This window comes from Peromyscus eremicus, chromosome 4 (genome assembly GCF_949786415.1).
Source record: "Peromyscus eremicus chromosome 4, PerEre_H2_v1, whole genome shotgun sequence".
NCBI classification, from domain to species: Eukaryota; Metazoa; Chordata; class Mammalia; order Rodentia; family Cricetidae; genus Peromyscus; species Peromyscus eremicus.
This window is the reverse complement of record NC_081419.1, coordinates 106,320,897-106,343,401: the sequence shown is the minus strand read 5'-3', so window position 1 is coordinate 106,343,401 and position 22,505 is coordinate 106,320,897. Positions and strand designations below refer to the sequence as shown.

Sequence of the window (22,505 nt, the reverse complement as noted above, 5' to 3'; positions counted from 1 at the left end):
TTCCCGGGGCCTGGCCCTTCTTTTGATTTGGTCAATAGACAACCAGTTTATTTCGAGTTATTGGAAATTCTCTCTCTCTCTGTCTCTGTCTCTGTCTCTGTCTCTCTGTCTCTGTCTCTCTCTGTGTGTGTGTGTGTGTGTGTGTGTGTGTGTGTGTGTGTGTGTGTCTGTGTCTGTGTCTGTGTGTCTCTGTCTCTGTCTCACATGCATATTTATTTGCTAGCATTTGGCCGTTTTCTCCTGCCACCCCTTCAATATCTAATTCTGCATTTCTGTCTGGATCCTCTCCTGCCTATCAAAAGTTGATTCTTCTGGTTTAGAAATGCTGAGTGCCTGATCGTAAGTATGCTGAAGAGGCATTTATTCCTCCAGCCCAACAGGGAGGGGGATATCAAAGGGGACTTCCCAGGATGTGCAATGGCCTCTTGAGAAAGCCCAAGACAGCATATCTAGACTACAAGGAATCTTATTGGCTCAGCCAAGTAGATACACATGGGAGGTCGTCACCCAATGTCTTAACCCCTCACATTCCCACAAACATGCAGGGTGAACCAGGACTACAGTGAGAAGAACCAATCTGGGGGTGAGAGCTGAGGGGGCCACTCTCATGTGTAGTGCCTGGATTTGACCTGAGCACAAACTCCTCCAGCTGACTAAAGGAGGTTGCAACTTCCAGAAAAAAAGAAAGACACTAAATGGGAAACAGCCCACCATTTGGTACTCCAGCTCATGTTATGTTTGATTATTATGATAATTTAGCTCACAAATATTTTTCTTTTTTTTCTTCTTTTTCTTCTTCTTTTTTTTTTTTTTCTTTTTCTTTTTCTTTTGCCGGAGCTGAGGACCGAACCCGGGGCCTTGCGCTTGTTAGGCAAGCGCTCTACCACTGAGTTAAATCCCCAATCCCTCGCTCACAAATATTTTTAAATGAGCAATATTCCCAAATTGTTTTGTTTTATTTTTTACACACTCAACTGAAATCCCAGGCAATGGAACTAAAGATCATAAATGGGCAGCCTACTTTATTTGGAATTTATAAATCTAAGAAAAAAGATGATGAAATTGTTAACTTACTTTAAAAAAGAATTAAGAGTTTGAAAACTGGAGAGAAGAGAGAGGGGGGAGAGGGGTAGAGATTAAAGAACAGAAAATTAATAAGCATTTTTATAGGTGCATCAGAGTTAAAGATAAGTAACTCTTGGGACTCATGAGTCTGAGCTCAACATCCTCTCTGCTTCTCTGACCTTCTGTATGGTTCTCTCCCTCTGTTCTCTTCTCTAGTAACCTCTAGCAGAACAACTCTGCACCAACAGAAAGGTTGACTTCCTAGAGAAGTTCAGGCCCTACTTAAAACAAAGCAGCTTTCATCAGGACATCACTCTTTCTGACGATTAGCTCCTAAGACAGGGAAAGACATTCCAGTTCTAGCCAAAGTCTGCCTAAGAAGCTTTGTCCTGCGGTCTTTCATGGGCCTCGATTACAACTTAAGACAGAGAGATGTTTGATTTCGGCCTTGTTTTTCTGAGACTGGACTCTGATTGGTGGAAATGTGTTATGTGTTCTTTAGTTTGTGTTCATGAGAATCGTTAATTCCACATAGTCTTTGTGCTGCGCTGTCTGTTACCTGTTAGCCTATGACTACGATTTGATATTCTTCCTTGAAGCCATAATATAGAGGTTTTTATTTAACTACAAATGACAGGTTTGTAGGTTTGGCCAATTAGCAGGTCATCTTTACGTTATCATAACTTAGATTCCTACAACTTGTCTTACGACTAAATATTAACATAAAAGTTATTTAATCTTTGTGTGTCAGTGAATATATGTGCTATCATGAGATATATGCCTGTGATACACTTATATAGTAAAACCTTCTATTCTGTGTATGATATTGCGAGATATATGTTCTGTGGTATGCTTACATAGTAAAGCCTCCTAACCCATGTGTCAGTGTACATGTGTGCTACCATGAGATGTATGTTCTGTGGTATGTTTTACATAGTAAAGCCTCTCACCCAAGAATGATTTACTAAAACTGGTTTATAGGCAAGAACTCATGTAAAGTTAATTCAATTCCTTTTTGTTCAGAATGTAAAATAAACTTGAGGACAAAGTCCTCCACTCCAGCAGCCTCCAAAAGACTAGATTTGTCTATCTGTCTCAATACGCCGATCAAAAAGACAAGTAAGGGCAAGAGACAAAGAAAATAAATTTGTCTGATGTGGCCCTATCAGGAAGACCAGGTAAAGGAGCCCAGAGACCCGTGTCTGTCTTCCGAGTACAACCTAACTTTAAATTTCAAGAGAGAACTGAGACAAGGGACAAGCGATACACATGATTAATTAAGCAAATGTGGTCAGGGTGTAGTCTGTTGGTCATTTCCTGCGTTTTGTCTCTGCAAGGTGTTTCAAAGAAGTCCTTATTGCTTGTGAGGATAGACTGGTTCTTGAGGGGTGATTGCTGCTGCCCCAGGATGTGGCCATGATGCTCTCCTGGATAATTCTCTCATATGGAACATGGCACCCCGGTTTGCCTTCTATTGCCGTGATAAACACCATGACCAAAAGCATCTTGAGGAGGAAAGGGTTTGTTTCATCTTACGAGTTTCAGCCCATTATCAAGGAAAGCCAAGACAGGAACTCGGGGCAGGAGCTTGAAGCAAAATCCACAAAGGAGGGCTGCTTACTGGCTCACTCCCCCTGACTTGTTCAGCTACCTTTCTTAGACAGCCCAGACCCACTGCCCAGGAGCGGTACCACCCACAGTGGCTGGGCCTCCCGCCATCAATTAACAATGAAGAAACGTCCCCACAGGCCTATCTGATGGATGCAATTCCTCAACTGAGATTCTTTCTTCTCAGGTATGTCTACGTTCGTGTCAAGTTGACAAAAAGTGATCAGCATGGGGGGTCTGTCCTGGGATCCAAGGTGACTACAGGTTTGGGATGATAGTTTACCTCCTGCCTTCATGTTTGAACAGGATGAAATGTAGACTTGCTTAAAGAATCAACACATCTACACAGAAACAAGCAGGTGCATGGCCCTAAGCAAACGAGACAGGCACAGGACAAAGACTGAGGTGCCAGACTTTATCCCGACCTTTGATGGCTTGTGGGAAGGCCCAATCAGTGAGTGGTTGATGCTTTTTAGAAAGGGCAGTGCCTTCGTACCCATTATAATAAGACCTGCCTCTTTAACAACTAGCTAATTTAAATTTGTCAGTAAGAGAAAATGGAAATGTCTCTGGGACAGTCAGCATATTCTGCACATGTTTCAAATACAGCTTCTCGGGTTTCATCAGAAAACAGAGAGTTATTTTATCAAGAAAGAATATTTATAAAATTTATTAAGTAAGATAGAAAGTGTGAAAAGAGACAAAAAGGGATATGGATGTGGAAATACGTTTCTGGTAAAAATGGAAATACTTTAGGGTAAGGAAAGATTTTGTATAGTAAAAGTCATACAGTTTTGGCCTAAAAAATGAAGGATTGATTCCCAAATTGACATATGAGGATGCTCTGAACAGGGGAACCTTGTATCTGAGCCTGCTACCCAACTGGTATGAGACTGTCTTAGTTAGGGTTTGTACTGCTATGAAGAGACACCATGACCATGGCAACTCTTATGAAGTAAAACAGTTAATTAGGCTGGCTTACAGTTTAGATGTTTAGTCCATTATCATTATGGTAGGACATGGCAGCATACAGGAAGACTTGGTGCTGGCTACATCTTGATCAGAAGGCCACAGGAAGTGGACTGAGTATGACACTGAGTGAAACTTAAGTAAAAGAGACCTCAAAGTCCACCTCCACAGTGACACACTTCCTCCAACGAGGCCACACCTCCTAATAGCACCACTCCCTGAGTTAATGGGGGCCAATTACATTCCAACTACCACAGGGAACTGCATGCTAATTCACTGGTCATGCCCTTTACTCTGGCTTTCAATTCTCCCTCTTAGGAAAAGCTAATTCCAGGGTCTACACCCTAACCACCCATGTTCCCTGATTAAAGGAGGCTGCCAGAAACTCTGCCATCAAACTCACAGCTTTGGAAAGTTGTGCAGACTGTCCAAGAGGCGTCTTTAGAACTAGACAATTGCTAGACAATCCTATGAAAAGATTCAATAGGATCTTATTTCTCTTTTAAATTGTCAGTTAGATGCCAATTTACCTGACTTCTTTTACAAAGCTTCCAGGAGCTTGTTCCTTATGCAGGAGTCTGATAGAAACAAACTACAGTTACCTCATCCTTCTACAGAGCTCTGGTACATGGTCCAGCCAGTTATACAATTACATTTATGCTAACTTTATATTTAGCCTTATATTAACTTATCTTAATCTTGATTTTAAAATTTTCCTCATTAACTTTGTTCCTTAATGTCCCCCACAAAGTTGTCCAGTTATTACCTCCTGACTTATGTTCTGAATCTTTGCCCTCTGTTAAGTTTTATTGTAGCCCCTTGGATGGATCCTCCTCTGAGGTGCTCTGACTGCTGCCCCCTTCTATGTGGCCCATTTTGTCAGCTGGAAACAGTTAAAGAGAGACCAGTGCCCCCAGACCCCCGAAAGCAGTTTGGGTGATCTCTGAAGGGGGACTAATGGGCCATGGGCCATCCGGCTCACCCCTGTTTTAGCCACTCCGGGTATTGTTTTCAGGACTCAGAACTAAAGCAGCTGGGTTGAAGCCTTCTTTGTGTCAATCAGCCTCTCTGTCTCATGAGCTCTCAAAAACCATTAGGAAAATCTCAGATCAATTTAACATCCTTCGAGACCAACTCGATTCTTTGGCTGCTGCGTACTCCAAAACTAGATCTGACTGCTGCTGAGGATGGGATTTGCACCCTCCTTCACCAATGCTTCTGTGCTAGAATTCTAACTGGTTTGAGATGGGCCCAAAGACCAGACAGAAATTCAACCCCCAGCCTCCTCCTGTGTGTGGATGAACTTTTGGTGCCCTTCACTCTGGCTCCTCCTCATCAGGACCCTGTCACTGAAGAACGGCCTGCTGGTCCAGATCACACAGGGACCAGACAGAAATTCAACCACCAGCCTCCTCCTGTGTATGGGCTTTTGGTGTCCTCTGGCTCCTCCCCGTGATCACTTTCCTCCTTGTTATCCCCATATTAGGTTTCACCCTGTCTTTTAAACGTTTACTTACTGAACTCCCCCTATACCCAAACAAAATGTTCCACGTAGGCTCTCCCATTGGCTCTCACCCTACAACAGCTCCATTTGCTCCGGTTGTTACTGATTCATCTGCAAAAGGAACTTTCGGATGCTGTGGAGAAACTCTGGTTACAATAGACCTGCATCCTTTCCATCCCAGGCCAGCTACAATTCTTTACATTAGTCCCGTTTTCTTCCGTTCCCTCCCTTCAATGCTCCGTAGCTCCCTGATGCTTCTGCTGGCTCATTTTGGTGCAGCACTCTTGGCAACGGGACTAGTCACTGTCACCCTCAATCAACTCCATCCCTACTTGGTCTCACTGGCTCACTCTGTCTCTCCTGTCTCTCCCCTTTCCCTCCCTCCACCGCCCTGGGCAATCTCTCAGCTTTACACTGAAACCAAATCATCTGCTTACAGCCCCCGCCCCCCAGGGGGAGTATTTTTCAAATGTCTCTCCAGGAATGCAGGGCAGCAATCGCATGATCCATCAGGGTGGATCAAGTTGAAGCTCTCCTGCTGTCACCAGAGGACCCCTCTTGAAGGTGTGTGGTGGAGGTAGACTGGGCACTACTCCCCTCCAACAGTGATGCTTCTCAGCAGGAAACAGCTAAGAAAGAACTTACACCCCCACTCCACATTTTCTATACCCCTTTGGGTATATCTGTCTTGGTTAGGCAACTCCAGGAGGGGGGGTCAGGCGGGGCTGCAGGAGGAAACATGCTGCCCACATTCCCTTCCCTTTAGGGTCGCAGCCATCTTTTTTCCTGGCAGACCGCTCAGCTTCCCCTGAGAAAGAGTCTGTCCCCTCACTGTGTGTCCAATAAACACCATCCTGTCTGCTGAAATATTAGATTCCCATCTCTTTAAGATACCTCAGAAATCTAACACATACACTCTCCCTCATACACAGACACCCTCCCTCACACACAGACTCATACGCAAGAAGAGAAAATACACAAAATACATCTAAAATTTAGTAATTACAATTTAAAAATTAAATTTTAAAAAGTACATGGAGTAAGGACTTTACTAAATGTGCTGCCCTAGATTGGAACATCCATTTTTCATCTCTCCCACTACCAGTTATACAAAATTTATTGGTGAAATTTGGCAGCTCAAGTTCCTGGATTCAGACTAGTCAGTGCTGTTTACATATCAAAACGCTTCATTTCAAAATCTACTGAACACTTCAGATGGAAGCTTTGAAAACAGCTCAATAATTCTCTGTCCCCGGGGGTCTTCTTTCCATAGGGTTTTTTTTTAATACATCACAAAACACTGATCATCTTCATTATTTTAAAATTATGGTCCAATGGTACTACGTATATTCATGTTGTCAGATAGACCTCTGGACATTTACATCTTACAAATCTGGAACTCCATATTTATTAACAACAGGGCCCTTTGTCTCCTTGCTCCAGCCCCAAACAGGCAGTCACCTTACACTAGTCACATTGTACTACCTGTTTCTACGAATGTGACTGGACTAAACACCCACATGAGTGCAACGACATGGTGTTGTGTTTCTTCTGTGACTGTCTTATGTCACCTGGCATGTGGTACGTCATCATCTTGTCATATCCGTCAATGCACAAAAGTTTGATGTGAACTCATTCACCTATTTTTGTCTTTTTCTTTTTTGGGGGTGGGGGTTATTGAGGAGTGCAAGAAATCAAAACTAATCCTTCCTCCACTTCCCTGAGAGCTGGGATTACACATATGCACCGCAATATCTGGTCTCAATGCCACAATATGTGGTCTTAATTTTCATTTACATGTTAGGTTCCCTCCCCCCAATTTTTCAAAAGTATAACAAGGGGCTGGGGAGATGACTCAGTGGATGAGAGTACTTACTACTCTTCCAAAGGACCTGAGTTCAGTTCCCAGCACCCATGTCAAGCAATTCAGAACAGCCTATAACTTCACCTCCAAGAGATCTGATGCCCTCTTCTGGCCTCTGGGTACACCAGCACTCACTGCACTCACCTGCATATAACCACACATAGACACACATACACGTACATAATTTAAAAACAAAGTATAAAAAGAAGAGAGTTGGCAGGTGACCCCCTTGTATTTCAATTTCACTCCACATATTTCATTCCAAAAGACATTTACTTTCTACCTTAACACTGAAGTATCCTTCTCATCTTAATTCAAATTGTTCTTGTTAATTTCTGATTTACTATAAAAGACTTCGTTATAAACATTTTCAAGCATGCAGAAAAGTCTGGCCTCAGATTCTAGCTTAGTAGTGGAGTACATGCCTAGTAATACAAAAGACAGACAGACAGATAGAAAGCCAGATCTCCGGACTCACCAATACAATCACAACACTCAGCACTAACGCTGGGACAGAAGCACTAACAGAAGCAGGCTAACCCAGAATTCAGGATGCTTTTGGACAAACCATGTTACTCCAGGGAGGCAGAGGGCATAGAGAAAGCTGTGTTTATGCCCTCGTGTCATGAACTCCAGAGTGACAAGGTAAAATTTCAGAAGGTCTGAGGGAATCCTTATAAATCAAGTGTTATTATCCAACACTTCACAGACTGGCACTATTTCACACAAATGTGTGGTCCAGTTACTATTTGGTCTCTGTGGTGAATTCTAACTATGCCAACTTCCTCACCCATGACAAAAATGAACCCTGGGGGCTAGGCTGGGAGTACAGTTCAGAAGCAGGGCACTCAACCTAGAGGTGATGGCATGTGTCTTTAATCCCAGAGGCAAGTGGATCTCTATGAGATCGAAGCCAGCCTGGTCTACAGAATGAGTACCAGGAGAGCCGGGGTACACAGAGAAACCCTGTCTCAAAAAAGAAGACAAGAAGGAGGAGAAGAAGGAAGAGGAGGAGGAGAAGAAGGAGGAGGAGGAGGAGGAGGAGGGAAGAGAGGAGGAGGAAAGGGAGGAGGAGGAAGAGAAGGAGAAGGAGGAAGAAGAGAAGGAGGATGAGGACTTGTCTAGCATGCTGAAGGCCCTGGGAGAGAAAAAAGCAACTGAAAATGAGCCTTGCTGACTTGTCCCTGCTTGTTCGCCTAGACCAATAAGAACCCTCGTCACAGGTCAGAGCCACTGGGAGCCTTGGAGTTGCTTCCCAGAAAATGTCTCCAGATTGCATGGTTTATTTCGTTGTAAATGCAAACTACGTCACTCACCCTTGAGTTAGGAGAACCCTGGAGAACTTTGCCACAGGATAATCAGAGAACTCCACTGCACTCAAAGGGCCTCCAGCTCATCATTATTCCATGTTCACACAAAGCAAGGCCCACTTCTCACCATGCCTGACCTCTGCCCCACATCTGGCCTATGAAACCATGTAAATGAATTTGTGTACAATACTCAGTGTTCTCATCCCGAATCCTCTGCTCCCCTCACCACCAAATCAAAGCCAAAGATTCCCAAGGACAGCTTTTTAATTTTGTTTCCTGATACACTTTTAAGTATGTTTACTCCATCGGAATGAGAAACCATTAGCATGGTCGTATACAGGTTTCTACCATTTTCTCTTAAGAAAGCCTGAGAAGGATTATGGATGGATTGTAAAATTTTGTAAAAGTCTAAATCATGCTTGAAATGGCTTTTAAAACAGAACCATGAGGGTAGAGGCATAGCTCTGCTGTAGAACATTTGCTAGAATGTACAAGGCACTCGATTCTCAGCAGTACACAAAGGAAATTTTGTGAAATGAAACCGATGAGAAAGTATGAATCTTTGTCCCCTGGAACCTTTCCTCGGGCTTTGGGTTGTTTTGTTTTGTTTGTTTGTTTGTTTGTTTTGTTTTGTTTTGAGACAGGGCCTTCCTATGTAGCCTAGACTAGCTTTGAACTCATAATCTCTCTGCCATCATACTTGGCTTAATTTTGACTTTTAAAAACTAGTTCCTGGACAAATATGATTGGATTCTCATTATTCTATGCTTTATAATTTATAATTACTGGAAATGGAGACTATTAGCCTTCCATTTTCTTCTACTCTTCTCTTTTAAAATTATTTTATTAGTATTTTATGTGTATGAGTGCTTTTACTTGAATTTATGTCTGTGCACCACATGCGTGCCTGGTCCCAGAGGTGAGAGGAGAACTTCAGGTCCTTGGGAGTGGAGTTACAAATGGTTGCCAGCTTCCATGTGGGTGCCGAAAATCAAACCCAGATTCTCTGCAAGAGCAGCAATTTCTCTTAACCATTGAACCATCTCTTCAGCTTGCTTCTGGTCTTCTTGACTTGTCACATAACTATCTGGGACTTCTTCACTGTGACCTTTCAAAAGTCGTTTGCTCTCTGGGAGTGTGTAATCAGTGAATCTATTTGGAGGTACACAGACACCACAGAGAGGAGGCCACCAACAGTCCCTCCATGTTGGAAGCGCACTCTCTTTCCTTAGGGCCTCATGCATAGGCCAGGAACCCCTACCGCCTACAGTCCAGCCAGGACATCAGTGTCTGTTGAACCAGCCAATAGTAGCAAGGTTTCAAATAGAAATGAACTAACATCAGGTACTCTCTATTGTGTCCTCGCCTGGGCTGTGTCAGCACGAGCATCTCTTCTAAGATCACTGGTCTAAAGCCCGTCCCACGGGCTGCCCATCACTCTCCAGCCCCACAACCAGCAGCTAATCAGAGGAGGCCTGTGGATGACAGTCCAGCCTCTCCCCAGCCACAGTAGCAAGAAGTCGCTAGCTCTTTCCCTCTGCCTTTGCCTGTCTGCCCCACACTACATTGTGTTCTTAACCCGCACAGCCTCTGGCTCCCCAGTAAGGGATTATGCTAATGAAAAACGGCCTTCTATCTGACTGTGCAGAAACTCATTTGTAAACTGCACCACACAGCCTTTGAGCAATGATGTCCTCAGTCATCACCCAGAGCTGGTGCATCTGGGTGTGGGCTAGAATTCTGCCTTTATATACAACTTTCTTTCTACTTGTTACTACAGTTGTGCATTCAGTCAGAACTTCAGTATTACACACCATATTTCTAGCTAACTCGTATTTTAGGAAATTTCTAATAATTCGTGATGTCAACGTTTACACGGTTCATTGGTGAACACGTTTACACGGTTCATTGGTGAACATGTTTACACGGTTCGTTGGTGAACATAGAACCATATGTTGCACTTTTTGAATGAATAATTCCTCTAGACTTCCAGGAAGAAAATAACACTTTGTGCTAGTTGCTTAGGAAGAAATCTACCTAGGCTCTCACTGAAAGACTCAAATGCAGATTCATAACTAAGTGTCATCATTGGAAGAATGGAGAAGCAAAACATGGGTCATCAGGAAGATTTGTTATTGTGTTCTTACAAAGACCTGGAAGAATTCTGTTTTTAAAACCACAATCACTAAAAAAGAAAAAAAAAAACACTTCGAGGCTCCGAGCCACAGCCCCCGCCATAGCTGCCTCTGCTCCCGCCGTTCCCTTTCTCCGAGAGCGTGGCTCTGCCTCCCACATATGCTGATCTTGCCAAGTCTGCCAGGGATGTCGTCAACAAGGGCTATGGTTTTTTCTTAATAAAACTTGATTTGAAAACAAAGTCCAAGATTGGACTGGAATTTACCAGCTCAGGTTCAGCCAGCACAGAGACCACCAAAGTGAATAGCAGCCTGGAAACCAAGTACAGAGCACAGGCTGACCTTTGCAGAAAGTGAACACAGACAACACCCTGGGCACCGAGATCACCAGCTTGTGTGTGAACTGAAGCTGACCATTGATTCATTCTTCTCCCCTAACACTGGGGGTGAAAATGCTAAAGTCAAGACAGAGTACAAGAGGGAGCATATTTGCTGTGGATGATTGAGTGATAAATAAAGTGCTAATTGGCCAGTAGTCAGGCAGGAAGTATAGGCAGGAAAAGGAGAGAAGAGAATTCTAGGAAGTGGAAGGCTGAGGCAGAGAGATGCTGCCAGCCACCATGATGAGAAGCAGATGTTAAGATACCGGTAAGTCATGAACCATGTGGCAACTTATAGATTAATAGAAATGGGTTAATTTAAGATTAAAAACTAGATAGCAAGAAGCCTGCCACAGCCATACAGTTTATGAGCAATATAAGTCTCTGTGTGTTTACTTGGTTGGGTCTGAGTGGCTGCGGGACTGGCAGGTGAGAGAGATTTGTCCTGACCGTGGGCCAGGCAGAACCAGGAAAACTCTAGCTACAGCATATTAACTTGGACTGTGATGTGGACTTTCACATCGCTGGACCCTCAGTCTGGGCCCCTTGGCTATGAGGGCTGGCTGGCTGGGTACCAGATGAATTTTGAGACCTTGAAGTCCTGAGTGACCCAGAACAACTTCACAGTTGGCTACAAGAGGGACGAATTTCAGCTTCATACTAATGTGAACAACGGGACAGAATTTGGTGGCTCCATTTACCAGAAGGTGAATACGAAGTTAGAGAGTCCTGTCAATCTCACCTGGACAGCAGGAAACAGTAACACTCACTTTGGAATAGCAGCCAGGTATCTGTTGACCCTGATGCAAAGTGAACAACTCTAGCCTGATTGGCTTAGGATACACCCAGACACCAAAGCCAGGTATCAAACCGATGCTTTCAGCTCTGCTGGATGGCAAGGACATTAGTGTGGGTGGCCACAAGCTTGGTCTAAGACTGGAATTTCAAGCATAAATGAATATTATACAATCATTCATTTTAAACTATTTTGCAGCATAGCTACCTTCAGAATTTGGTGTACCTTTCAATGTATGTTGGGGATGCAAGAATTGATAAACACCACGTTAGAACTCCAGGCTAAGGATGACTCGGCTTTAAAGTGTTTACCATTTCAGAGGTACAGTAGAAACTCTGTTCCTGAAAGGGTCCTTTTAGCTGTAGATGTGTGGTTGAGGATGCCAGGCCTCAGGTGGAAGCTGGGAATGTGCGGGCTCTTTGTCAATCTGTATCGAGACCACAGATGAAATTATGACTTCCTGAGCATTGGTGTCCCGATCCTCACTGCTGTGAAGGAGGCACACACCTGTGTGAAAGGGACCTTTTTAGACAGATCTCCCCTCCTAGTCCATCAGTTACCTGTTTTACACCAAGAGTAGTCTTCGGGGTGTGGTTAGCTATTTCTTTTGTGCCATTTTAGGATGGAGAGGGTGGGCATGATGGAGCCAGTCATTCGGGATTTAATTCTTCCTTGTGCTGTAGTGTGGTTTTCTTTTCTTTCTTTCTTCTTCTTCTTTTTTTAATTCCTTTTTTTTATATATATATATACCATTGCACCCGAGTAGAAGCAGCTTCCGGGATCTCCAGCTCTGAGCTGGGCAGGTGACTGTGGTCACACCATGACAACACTGGGGATCTAAATGACCTCTGTTAGAGACTCACCATTCTATTTTTTAGCAGTTTAATGGGTACATTATAGGGTCTTCCATTTTGTGTGGAGTTAGCTCCTCCCCTTCAAATGCTGTAATTAACATCACTTAAAATAAAATTTGAATAAAATATTGAAACCTCAAAAAAGAAAAGAAAATCTCCAAACAATGAATTTATGTCCATTCTCATTAGCTTTGAATGTTGCCTTGGGTGAATATGCTTTGAAGAACTAATGATTGTAGCCATGTATGGGGTGCGCACTTTGAATCCAAGTACTCCAGAGCAGAAGTGGGAAGATCTCTGTGAGTTTGAGGTCAGTCTTGTCTACATAGTGAGTTCCAGGGTAGCTGGGGCTGCACACTGAAAGTCTATCTCAAGAAAAACAGAACAATAAAAGAGGGGTGATAATATTGTATTGACTCACCTGAGTCCACAGAGAAAGTCGTGTGCAGTTCTGTGTTTGCCTCTGGAAATGGCTTTCAGTGAGATAATTGGTGTAGGCTGTGAACCAGAGGAAGGACGAAGGTTCTAATGCAACCATGGGACCCAAATGTAGTGATGCTGCCATTGTGGTGAGGAGGATGTGAATTGTGGAGAGGCCGGGCCTGGGCCCCTGGTCTCTTTCTGTAGCAGAAATGGCTGAAGCAGCATAGAAATAACCACTAAATAAAACAAAGAATTTAGTACTCAGGGACTGTCCTGGGCAGGAAGAAAATAAGAAAGCAATAAAAAATAAAAACAAAGAGCGGGGGTGGGGTGGGGGGCGTGGTTGTGGGGGCCAACCACACCACTGCGCAGAGATGTCTACACAGCAAGGCCTGGTAGGCTGGAGTTCCTCCAAGAGCCTGTCTTATTGAGTTCTCCTGGGCTGTCACGACCTGGGCTAAGGGTTATACAACCCTTGGCAGTAGAGCCCTTTGTGATTCAGAACCCTCTCATGCTTGTCTGTCGTTCTAAACCAAGCATGTGACAGAAAGTCCAAATGGAGACACACAGATTTTGTGCTCACAGAATTGAGGGCAGACTGTGTGTTTCCTCCTCTAAGTAAAAGTGAAATGCAGGCATGCATTACCTTAAGGTTAGACTAATCCAAAAAGGTAGACATGTAAGAGGGGCTTATATCCATTCCACAGGACTGATGTAACAATGGACCATCAACTGATGGCTTCGAATGACAAGATAACATTCCTAGTTTGGAGCTACAAGTCTGAAAGTGAGGTTCAACAGGCCACACACTCTCTGAAAGCTTCAGGAGAATGTATTCTGCTTCTCCTAGCTTCCCATCTTTACAGACAACCTTTCTATTCCTTGGTTACAGATGCCTCACACTGTTCTCTGTTCTTCCTCTCTTTCCTCTTCCAATAAGGACGCTCACCATATCAGATTACTGGTCCCATATTCCAGTAAGACATCATCCTATTTAACTATATATGCAATTATCCTGTTCTCAATAAAGCCATCTTCTTCTTCTTTTTCTTCTTCTTCTTCTTCTTCTTCTTCTTCTTCTTCTTCTTCTTCTTCTTCTTCTTCTTCTCCTTCTTCTTCTTCTTCTTCTTCTTCTTCTTCTTCTTCTTTTTTAATGTGCATTGGTGTTTTGCCATGGGTGTTGGGTCCCCTGGAACTGGAATTACAGACAGTTGTGAGCTGCCATGTGGGTGCTGGGAATTGAACCCTGGGTCTTCTGGAAGAGCAGTCAGTGCTCTTAACCACTGAGCCATCTCTCCAGCCCCATAAAGCCACATTCTTTTTTTTTTTTTTTTTTTTGGTTTTTTTGAGACAGGGTTTCTCTGTGTAGCTTTGTGCCTTTCCTGGATCTCGCTCTGTAGACCAGGCTGGCCTCGAACTCACAGAGATCCGCCTGCCTCTGCCTCCCAAGTGTTGGGATTAAAGGCGTGCGCCACCACCACCCGGCTTAAAGCCACATTTTTTTTTAACCAAAAACATCTTTATTTTTTCAGTCTTTTAAAAAACAAAACAAACCTCTTTCTTTCTCAAAAGAACCATGATTAGCTTAGAAAAATGGTGTATATATTCAAAGTATTTCCTTTTAACGGAAACTTCATTTTTATAGAATATAGACATGAAAGGTTTAAGAAAAAGACAGAATCTAGCATAAGAAAATCCATTTGTACTTCAGGCCCTTCTCCAGGAACCAGCATTGTTATATTATTTCCGTTTAGTAAAACCTGATCTAATTTTGTAATCCTTCTTCCTTCTGGTGTAATTTCAAACTCAGTGACGTCTTCCAACACCATATTGACAAAGTCATCGAATCCTGGAAGTGTACCAACAATTGCTTTATCACTCTTCATCACAATGTGAATTCTGGATCCTATACACTTGTCCACGAGCTCTAGTGGCAGGAGCTGGGACGGGTTCGTGGTCAAGTTAGCCGCCATGGCCACGCCAGAAGGCTTAAAGCCACATTCTTAAGTTCCAATATTAGGACTTGAACACAGTTTGGGGGGAACACCATTTGTGTCAGTTAGGTGTTGTTGTTGTTGTTGTTGCAGTCAACTTGACACAGTCTAGAGTCACCTGGCAAGAGAAAACCCTCAGTTAAGAATGGCCTCCATCAGATGGCCTGTTGGCAAGTCTCTGGGGCTTTTTCTTCACTGATTGATGTGGGAGGGCCCCGCCCACTATGGGCAGTGTTACCCCTGGGCAGGTGGGCCTAGATAGTTTAAGAAGCAGGCTGAGAAAGCCATGGAGCAAGCCAGTAAGCAGCTCTCCTCTGTGGTTCCTGCCTCTGCTCCTGCTTGAGGTCCTGTCCTGACTTCCCTCAATATTGACTGTGATCAAGACACAAGCCGTATGTGCTGGTTGGGATGAGAATGGCTCTCATAGGATCGGGTGTTGTTTGGATCCTAGTTGGTAGACTGTTTAGGGAGGATTAGAGGTGTCTTGTTGAAGGAGATGTGTCACTAGGCGTGGACTTTGAAGTTTCTAAAGGCTCACTCTCTCTCTTTCTCTCTGCTTTTGACTTGTGTATCAGATGGGAGCTCTCAGCTACTGCTCCAGCACCATATCTGCCTGCCCCCTGCCATGCTTCCCACCATGATAGTCATGGACTAACCCTCTAAAAATGTAAGCAAGCCCCCAATTAAATGCTTCATTTTATAATTTACCTTGGTCATTTTTTTTTTTTTTTGTCACAGCAATAGAACAGTAACTAAACACCAAATAAGCCCTTTCCTTACAAGCTGTTTTGGTCACAGCCTTTGTCACAGCAGTAGAAAGTCAAGCAGAACTCAGTTCAGTCCCACACAGGACCTGTTGGAGAAATGACTGAGGCCCCTGCAGCACTTACATTCTGTGTATCTCTGAGACAGTGAATGTGAAGTGCTGTAGAATCAATAAATGACACATGTAAAGGGTCATGGCTATGTCACATGACTGTCAATGGGGACAAGGCTGGCTGAAGACCCCATTCTGACATCTGGCTCTGCCATCGGATTCTGCTTCGTTCCTGACGACATGCTGGTCTGGCTGCTGTTAGGGGATAGTCCCCTACAAGTTATCGTCTGACTTACACACACACACACACACACACACACACACACACACACACACACACACAGGGATGTATGCATACTCATACACATAGACATATACAAAATAGACTAATGTAATTTTTTTAAATTAAAATGCTTCATTGGGCTGGAAGTCTCTCTTTATAATCTTGCTAGGAAACTCTGCCCGCCAATGCCCAGAGGCTATTAGTACAATTTGCCCTGGTGCATGTTTGCTGGAATCACTGCTAACACTCAGACATCTCATTAGTGTATTTCCCATGCCCGTCTCAGGATAGCTTATGCAACTGGAAGCAGGCTTTACTTTGCTATGAATTATACATCTCAGAGCCCCCTTATTAAAGGTGATTTAAATAACAGTGGGGGAGAAAACTATTAAACTAAGCATGCTTGTTGTCTTCTGTTTCTAGAACATGTTCACTCGGTAATGGTGTTGGGAGATACGGGAGCATCTTGCTGGGAAAATGCTTCATAATAGCATTTTACCCTGACACTGGTTGGTAGTTGGAGTATGATGGGACTCCACAAATCGCTACTGATCTCTGCTGTACTGCAGAGAGAAGATAAATTGCTTTGGTTTTGTCATTCTCTCCTAAACAGTTGGCAATGACTTGCTCTTTGGTACGGAAGGTGTGAATACTTGTGGGACCATTAGATGGGGAGCGGGCTTGGTTAACTGAACTAAGAATAATTCCCTGAGATGCAGGACAAGGAACAAGATCTTCTCCCAAAACATCGGGGTGGGGCTAATGGCATCTTAAGGGCACACTGAAGCTTTTCAGAGGGGTCGAGGATCAGGCAAGGACCTGAGGATCAGGCCTACTGACTCAACAGGGATCTACCCTTTAGCATCAGCGCAGCTGAAGTGAAGGGCATGGGTAGGCATCATGGAGCCACTGAGCCACTTCTGAGATGGAAGAAAAGGCAGCTGGGAGAGGGAGGAGTTTTGCTTCCAGCCACCTGTATCAGTATAGAGGAAAATCAGAAGAAAGACCTTGTTGATTTTCTTGATCTACTTCTCTGTTCATAAAGGATGTAGTTGGTGGAACACGGCAGCACACACCTTCAATTCCAGTGTTTGGGAATGGGAATAAGGAGGACAGTGTGTCCAAAGCTGCCCTGGGAATATAAAGCTAATTCTAGACCACCTTTGAGACTTTGTCTCTAAACAAACCAAAGCAAAAACCATCATGACTAAAGTAAAACAGTGTGGAAACACAAATAGTGTCTCCCACAAATTCCACATCATTCCCAACCTATTATGAATATAGTCGTGTCTACTCCCCCCATATGTGCACATATGTGATTTTAGATGAATTACATATATATGTAATGTGAACATGAATATAAGAGCTACTCACTATTTCATTTATCATTTACATCTGTCTATATAATTTGTTGTCAGGCTGTATGTGTAGGTCAATGGTTGAACACTTGCCTAGCAGATGCAAGGTCCTGGGTTCCATCCTCAGCAACCTCTCAAATAAAGAAATGGGATGACTGTGCATTCTGCTCTACAGTCTCTTGTGAGCACTTTTCCTAGAAGGCCTTTGTGGTGGTTTGAATGAGAATGGCCCTGACTTAGTTACTGTTCTTTTGTTGTGAAGAGACATCATGACCAAGCCAACATATAGAAGAAAACATTTAATTGGGGGAGGGGACTTGCTTACAGCTTCAAAGAGTTAGTCCATTATCATCATGGTGGGGAGCACGATGACAGGCAGGCACAGTGCTGAAGAAGTAGCTGAGACCTACATCCTGATCTGATGGCAGTGGGCAGAGAGAGTGGTACTGAGACTGACATGGACTTTTGAAACTTCAAAGTCCACACTGCCAGTGGCCCACCTCCTCCAACAAGGCCACACCTCCTAATCCTTCCCAAACAGTTCTACTTCCTGGTGATTAAGCATTCAAATATATGAACTGATGGGGCTCATTCTCATTCAAACCACCACAGGCATCCATAGGTTCATGTGGGAGCCTGTGTGAGAAAGCTGTGAACTTACTGTGAACTATGGATGGGACAGAGTGTAGAATGTTCTCCCCGCAAGGTAGCCTTCTAGAAAGAATTGCAGAAACTATGATGATAAATAAATGCACTTGAAAGTAAGGACATGAGGGGAATGCCCTGGCATGTCCACACCATCTCTGTGGAAAGGCCAAAAAAAGAAGACCAGGAAGGAATATTCTTGGCTCTTTTCACATGACGAGTGATGATAAAGCATGATACCAGGTGCATTCCCTGACTGTACTTTTGTTTGCCTAAGTTAACTGTTTCCTTTATGAGTTCTCGTGGTGTTTCTTTGTGGCAATAGTACAGCAGCTGAGACAACAGTATTCTTTGGCATATGATGGTCAAGCTCTGATGCCACTCCTTGATGACCTACCTGCATCCCAGGGGTGGACTTTAAGTGACTAGAGTACAATCAGCTGAGTGCATTTTGAGTTAGGCTGAGGTAACCAGGTGGAGATGAGAACTGGTGTCCTTGTTTGCTTCTGAAGTCAGTGTTGCCTCGCTCCTGCTCACCTTCCGATGCTGGTTTATAGTGTGGTTTTCTCTATTTCTCAGTGCCCTTCTGCCCTTTTTGTGACACAGAAGTGATGTTTTCTAGCACTTTCTTCTTGTAAATGTGTTAAAGTGATGATTTCTGTAAATTTGTTTAAGCAAAAATGACCGCTGTGGTTTTCCACGTAGTCTTTTTGGGGTTAATAGTTAAGTGTCCTCAAAAAGACCAATGTGTATTTGGGAGCCATGTGGCAGCTTCTAGAAATAATTGTGACTCCAAACATTAATGCAGTGCCTTTAATACGTCCAACAAAAGGACATATTGTGGCTATAAATCATTTTTTTCTAAATCCAGGCTTCCTTTTCAGCATGTCCATTTAACATGTAACAACCTGTGCAATTCCGTTAGCACACCCTGCAGACTTGGCTTCCTGCTGGAAGAAAGGCTTAGCAAATGGATTGGATTGCGTTCTCACACCCACATCACCGCCCCAGGCACCCTGTGTAACCCAGGATCTGCACCACAGCACTCCAGTCTGAGTCCGCATGAGCCAGGCACCCTTCAGCTAAAGCCAGTCAATTATCCAGATACCTTAGACATGCATTCCTGCAACAACCCTGCCACTCCTTGTCCATTATGGAAATTCTTCTACTGTTCATAAGTTATAAGGATCTCAAGTCATGAAAATGCCACAGGCAACAACGTCATCCACTGTGCCAACCCTGGTATCCCAGTCTGCATGCTCTGTGGGCATTGCCCCAATCTGACAGCCTCCTTCATGCCAGAAAGCTGCCAGAGGAACAGCCAACGGCATGGCCAACCCCCTTAGAGCTAACCATTCCTGTGCCTGCACTGGCTTCCAGCTGTGAGCCCTTGTGACTAAGTGCCCCCAAACCACCTCTGGCCTGGTGGATACTCTCAGCGGTAAGTGCAGTGGGTAGGGTATGCCAGGAGAGTCGATGTCCCCACAAGTTCTCTTCAGCCAAGAACAGAAGCGGATTGGAGGAGGGGCCTCACTCCTGGTGGTGGCAACTCTGAGGGATCCCTACAGCCTCACAGACTGCTGCAGCTGACCCCCCACTGTCTCCCCACTCCCTGTGTGGTCTCCTCGCAGGCATTCCTGCACACACACACATGCACTCTCAGCCTTATCAGGTAAGTCAGTGCTCACTACGTGAGGTGAGTTGATTCTGCCTTTCGATCTTTTTATTATTGTTGTTTATTTTGTTTGTTTGCCTATAGATCTTGACTTTCATTCTTCAGCCTCCAGTGTAGACAAGAAGTGATTTTCACAGAGGAATCTAAAATATGCAAACTCCATTCAGTGAGCAGAGTAAAACTTATTACTTCTGCCAACCTAATTACGCTCACACTCACCAAATATCAGAAAAGACAATGTCAAAACGGGTTACAGAAGAACATAACACAGCCATCAACCCCAGCCAACACTCTCAACCCCAGATGAACAAGCCTCTGCTGGAAGGAGCTCAGATCTCCAGAGTGGGCATAGAGAAAAGGGAGAAGCAAGCATCCTCCCCCTGCAACATCCTCTCCACCTTCATCCAGCTGCTGTAGCTCCCATGCTCCTGGACTGTCCCTACCTCCAGAACAGCCCTAAATGAAGTGCAAGACCCTTGTGAGGAAATACTGGTACCCTGTCCACCTGTCAGGGGCCAGGAAACAACCTGTTTTCTGACTTGAGTTTTCTGTTTATTTGCTTGGTTTTCATGAAATGTCTGTAGCCCAGCTGGCCTGGAACTTGCAATGAAGACCAGGCTGATCTCGGATTTGAGGCAGTCATGTTTTTCTGTCAGCTTAGCGGCTGCACGTGAATCTGCTGCTATGTTAGTTATTGTCTGCAGCCCCACAGCCCCACAGCCCCTCAGTCAACGCCCCATCAGCCACTCAGGCCCTTCCAGCCCCACAGCACCAGCTCTGCCTCAGCCACCATATGCAGGTTTAAAGTAAGTCTCTGATGTTCTATTTGCCAACAAACACTCAGAATCAGATATGGGGATGAAACCTGCTGGATCAGAGAAGCCAAGAAGCAACCAGCTGACCTCTTTTTGGCTGGAGACCCTGTGGTGTGACACCTTGCACAGCCTTGGTGCAGTGGGAAGGGGCTTGGACCTGCCTAGGCTCAGTGAGCTGGGCTCTGCTGACTTCCCATGGGAGACCTCGATTTGGGGGATGTGGGGATGCGGGGTGGCTTGAGAAAGAGGGCTGGGGGGTGGGAGAAGGGAGGAGGGGGGATCTGTGGATAGTATGTGGAGTGAGCAGAAATTTTCTTAATAAAGAAAAATGAAAGTAAAAAGAAAAAAAAGAGACATGTCTCTTCACTCGTCCCCAAACCAAAAGGAATCGCCAAACTGAAATCCCTGCCCTTTCCTCCCTGTGCGTCTTCTCGATCCAAATTTCTGGCTTCTCTATGTCCAGTTCCAGTTAGCTAGTCACCAGCTCAGTCTCCTGATTCTATTTAACAGTCTTGGAGTGTCACAGTGTGATCAAAATTCCCACAACAAGATAGTCCTGTTGCCTCTGCCTCCTGGGTGTTAGGATTGGAGGCATGTGCCACCACACCCCACTAACACTGGTTCTTGATTCCTCTTTACTTCACCCTCATCCAATTCTTTGATAAGTTCCGTGGGCTCTACATCTAAAATATGTATATGTAGAATCTTTGCCTCTCTGTAGCTGAACCAGCCTGCTCCAAGCCACCACTAGTATCCACTCTAGAGGGCTACAATATCTCCTGCCTGGCAATGGCTGCTTCCACCCTTCTCTGCAAAGGGAATTTGAAGACTGCTTTTCCTAGTCTATGATGCATGGAATCTTTATTCATGATAAATCCTGCTTCTGAATCACCTGTTTCTACTAGTCAACACACCTCTGGAGAGACTGGTTCTCTATATCAGCGATATCCCAGTGCTGAGCCCTAACTTGGTTTGGATTAAGGTGCAGGACTAGCCCTCCAGGTGGCATGCACCATTGCAGCAAAGAGCTGCTCATCTCAGCAGGGGTATTTGTCCCACAGCTAACTATCTGGACAAAAATTCCCTGCTTATGGGAAACAGACACTCTCTTGGCTGCCAATTTTACAGTGTCCCTTTGCAAAGTGGACACAGAGTTCAACTGCCAGGCTGTTCTCTGGTTTGTTCGGTGATTTTTGCAAGCACTTGGTTTTCTATTAAAAAAAAAAAAAATCCCTTGGAGCTTGCTCCAGAGATAAGAGTTTGTTCTTACAGCTGACTTCTGTTACCAATGGAGAATTTAAGAATAAAGTTACAAAGGCTGTGGGTACAGTTTAGAACCTTCCTAATGCTGCGATCCTTTAATACAGTTCCTCATGTTGTGGTGACTCCAACCATAAAATTATTTTCATTGCAACTTCATAACCAGTTTTGCTACTGTTATGAATTGTAATGTAAATATCTGTGTTTTCTGATGGTCTTAGGTGACCCCTTTGGAAGGATCATTCGATCACCCCACCCCACCTGCCCCCACCAAAGGCTCATGACCCACAGGTTGAAAACTCCTACTTTAGAGGAATATGCTTGAGGCCAGCCTAGTAATCCTTGCAAGAGACAGAGATGAGAGAAGGGAATGTGTGCTCTTTTTCCACAATCACTGACGAATATACCCAAGAACAGAAGTGCTTCCCAGAGGGTCTTCTCACTTGGCCCTGATTCTAACATGCTTCCTGAACTTGGTAAGAGTTCACATCTGCCTGTCAATCTCTGCTAGTGAACTCCCATATCCCTGCCTAGAAGTTATACGATCTCCTCCCTCAGGATTGTGCTCAGAGCTCCTAGCTGACATTATAGCAGAGCCTTTGTCACTGAGGCTGGCCAAACAGTAGGGAGAGAGCACCTGATGGCTGAGTCCCACATAGCAGTCCAAGGTGGGTACTGTCAAGTTCTTTCCCAGGTCTCCTCACCAGGCAGAGCTATAAAGACTCTATTTTATTTTCCAGTCAGCTTATC

At 44.3% G+C, this 22,505-nt stretch overlaps 1 protein-coding gene and 1 pseudogene across 1 annotated transcript; one reads left to right on the top strand and one right to left on the bottom strand.

Moving 5' to 3' along the window:
• Positions 1-10,615: 10,615 nt before the first annotated feature.
• Positions 10,616-11,789, top strand: LOC131908556 (voltage-dependent anion-selective channel protein 1-like; annotated as a pseudogene).
• A 197-nt stretch (positions 11,790-11,986) lies between these two features.
• On the bottom strand, positions 11,987-14,881 carry LOC131907869 (U6 snRNA-associated Sm-like protein LSm5). The gene is made up of 2 exons (XM_059258945.1): positions 14,615-14,881; positions 11,987-12,058 (listed from the first exon to the last, which is right to left on the bottom strand). Exons 1-2 carry the CDS (start codon positions 14,879-14,881, stop codon positions 11,987-11,989), a joined length of 339 nt encoding a protein of 112 aa, XP_059114928.1.
• Between the last annotated feature and the right edge of the window lie 7,624 nt (positions 14,882-22,505).

What these genes read in the sequence shown, in the direction of transcription:
- LOC131907869 (XM_059258945.1), bottom strand. Translation starts at nt 14,881, where the DNA reads ATGGCGGCTAACTTGACCACGAACCCGTCCCAGCTCCTGCCACTAGAG. An exon ending in TTCCTGGAGAAGGGCCTGAA is followed by an intron (nt 12,059 to 14,614) that starts GTACAAATGGAT and finishes GTCTCGATACAG; the next exon opens with ATTGACAAAGAGCCCGCACA.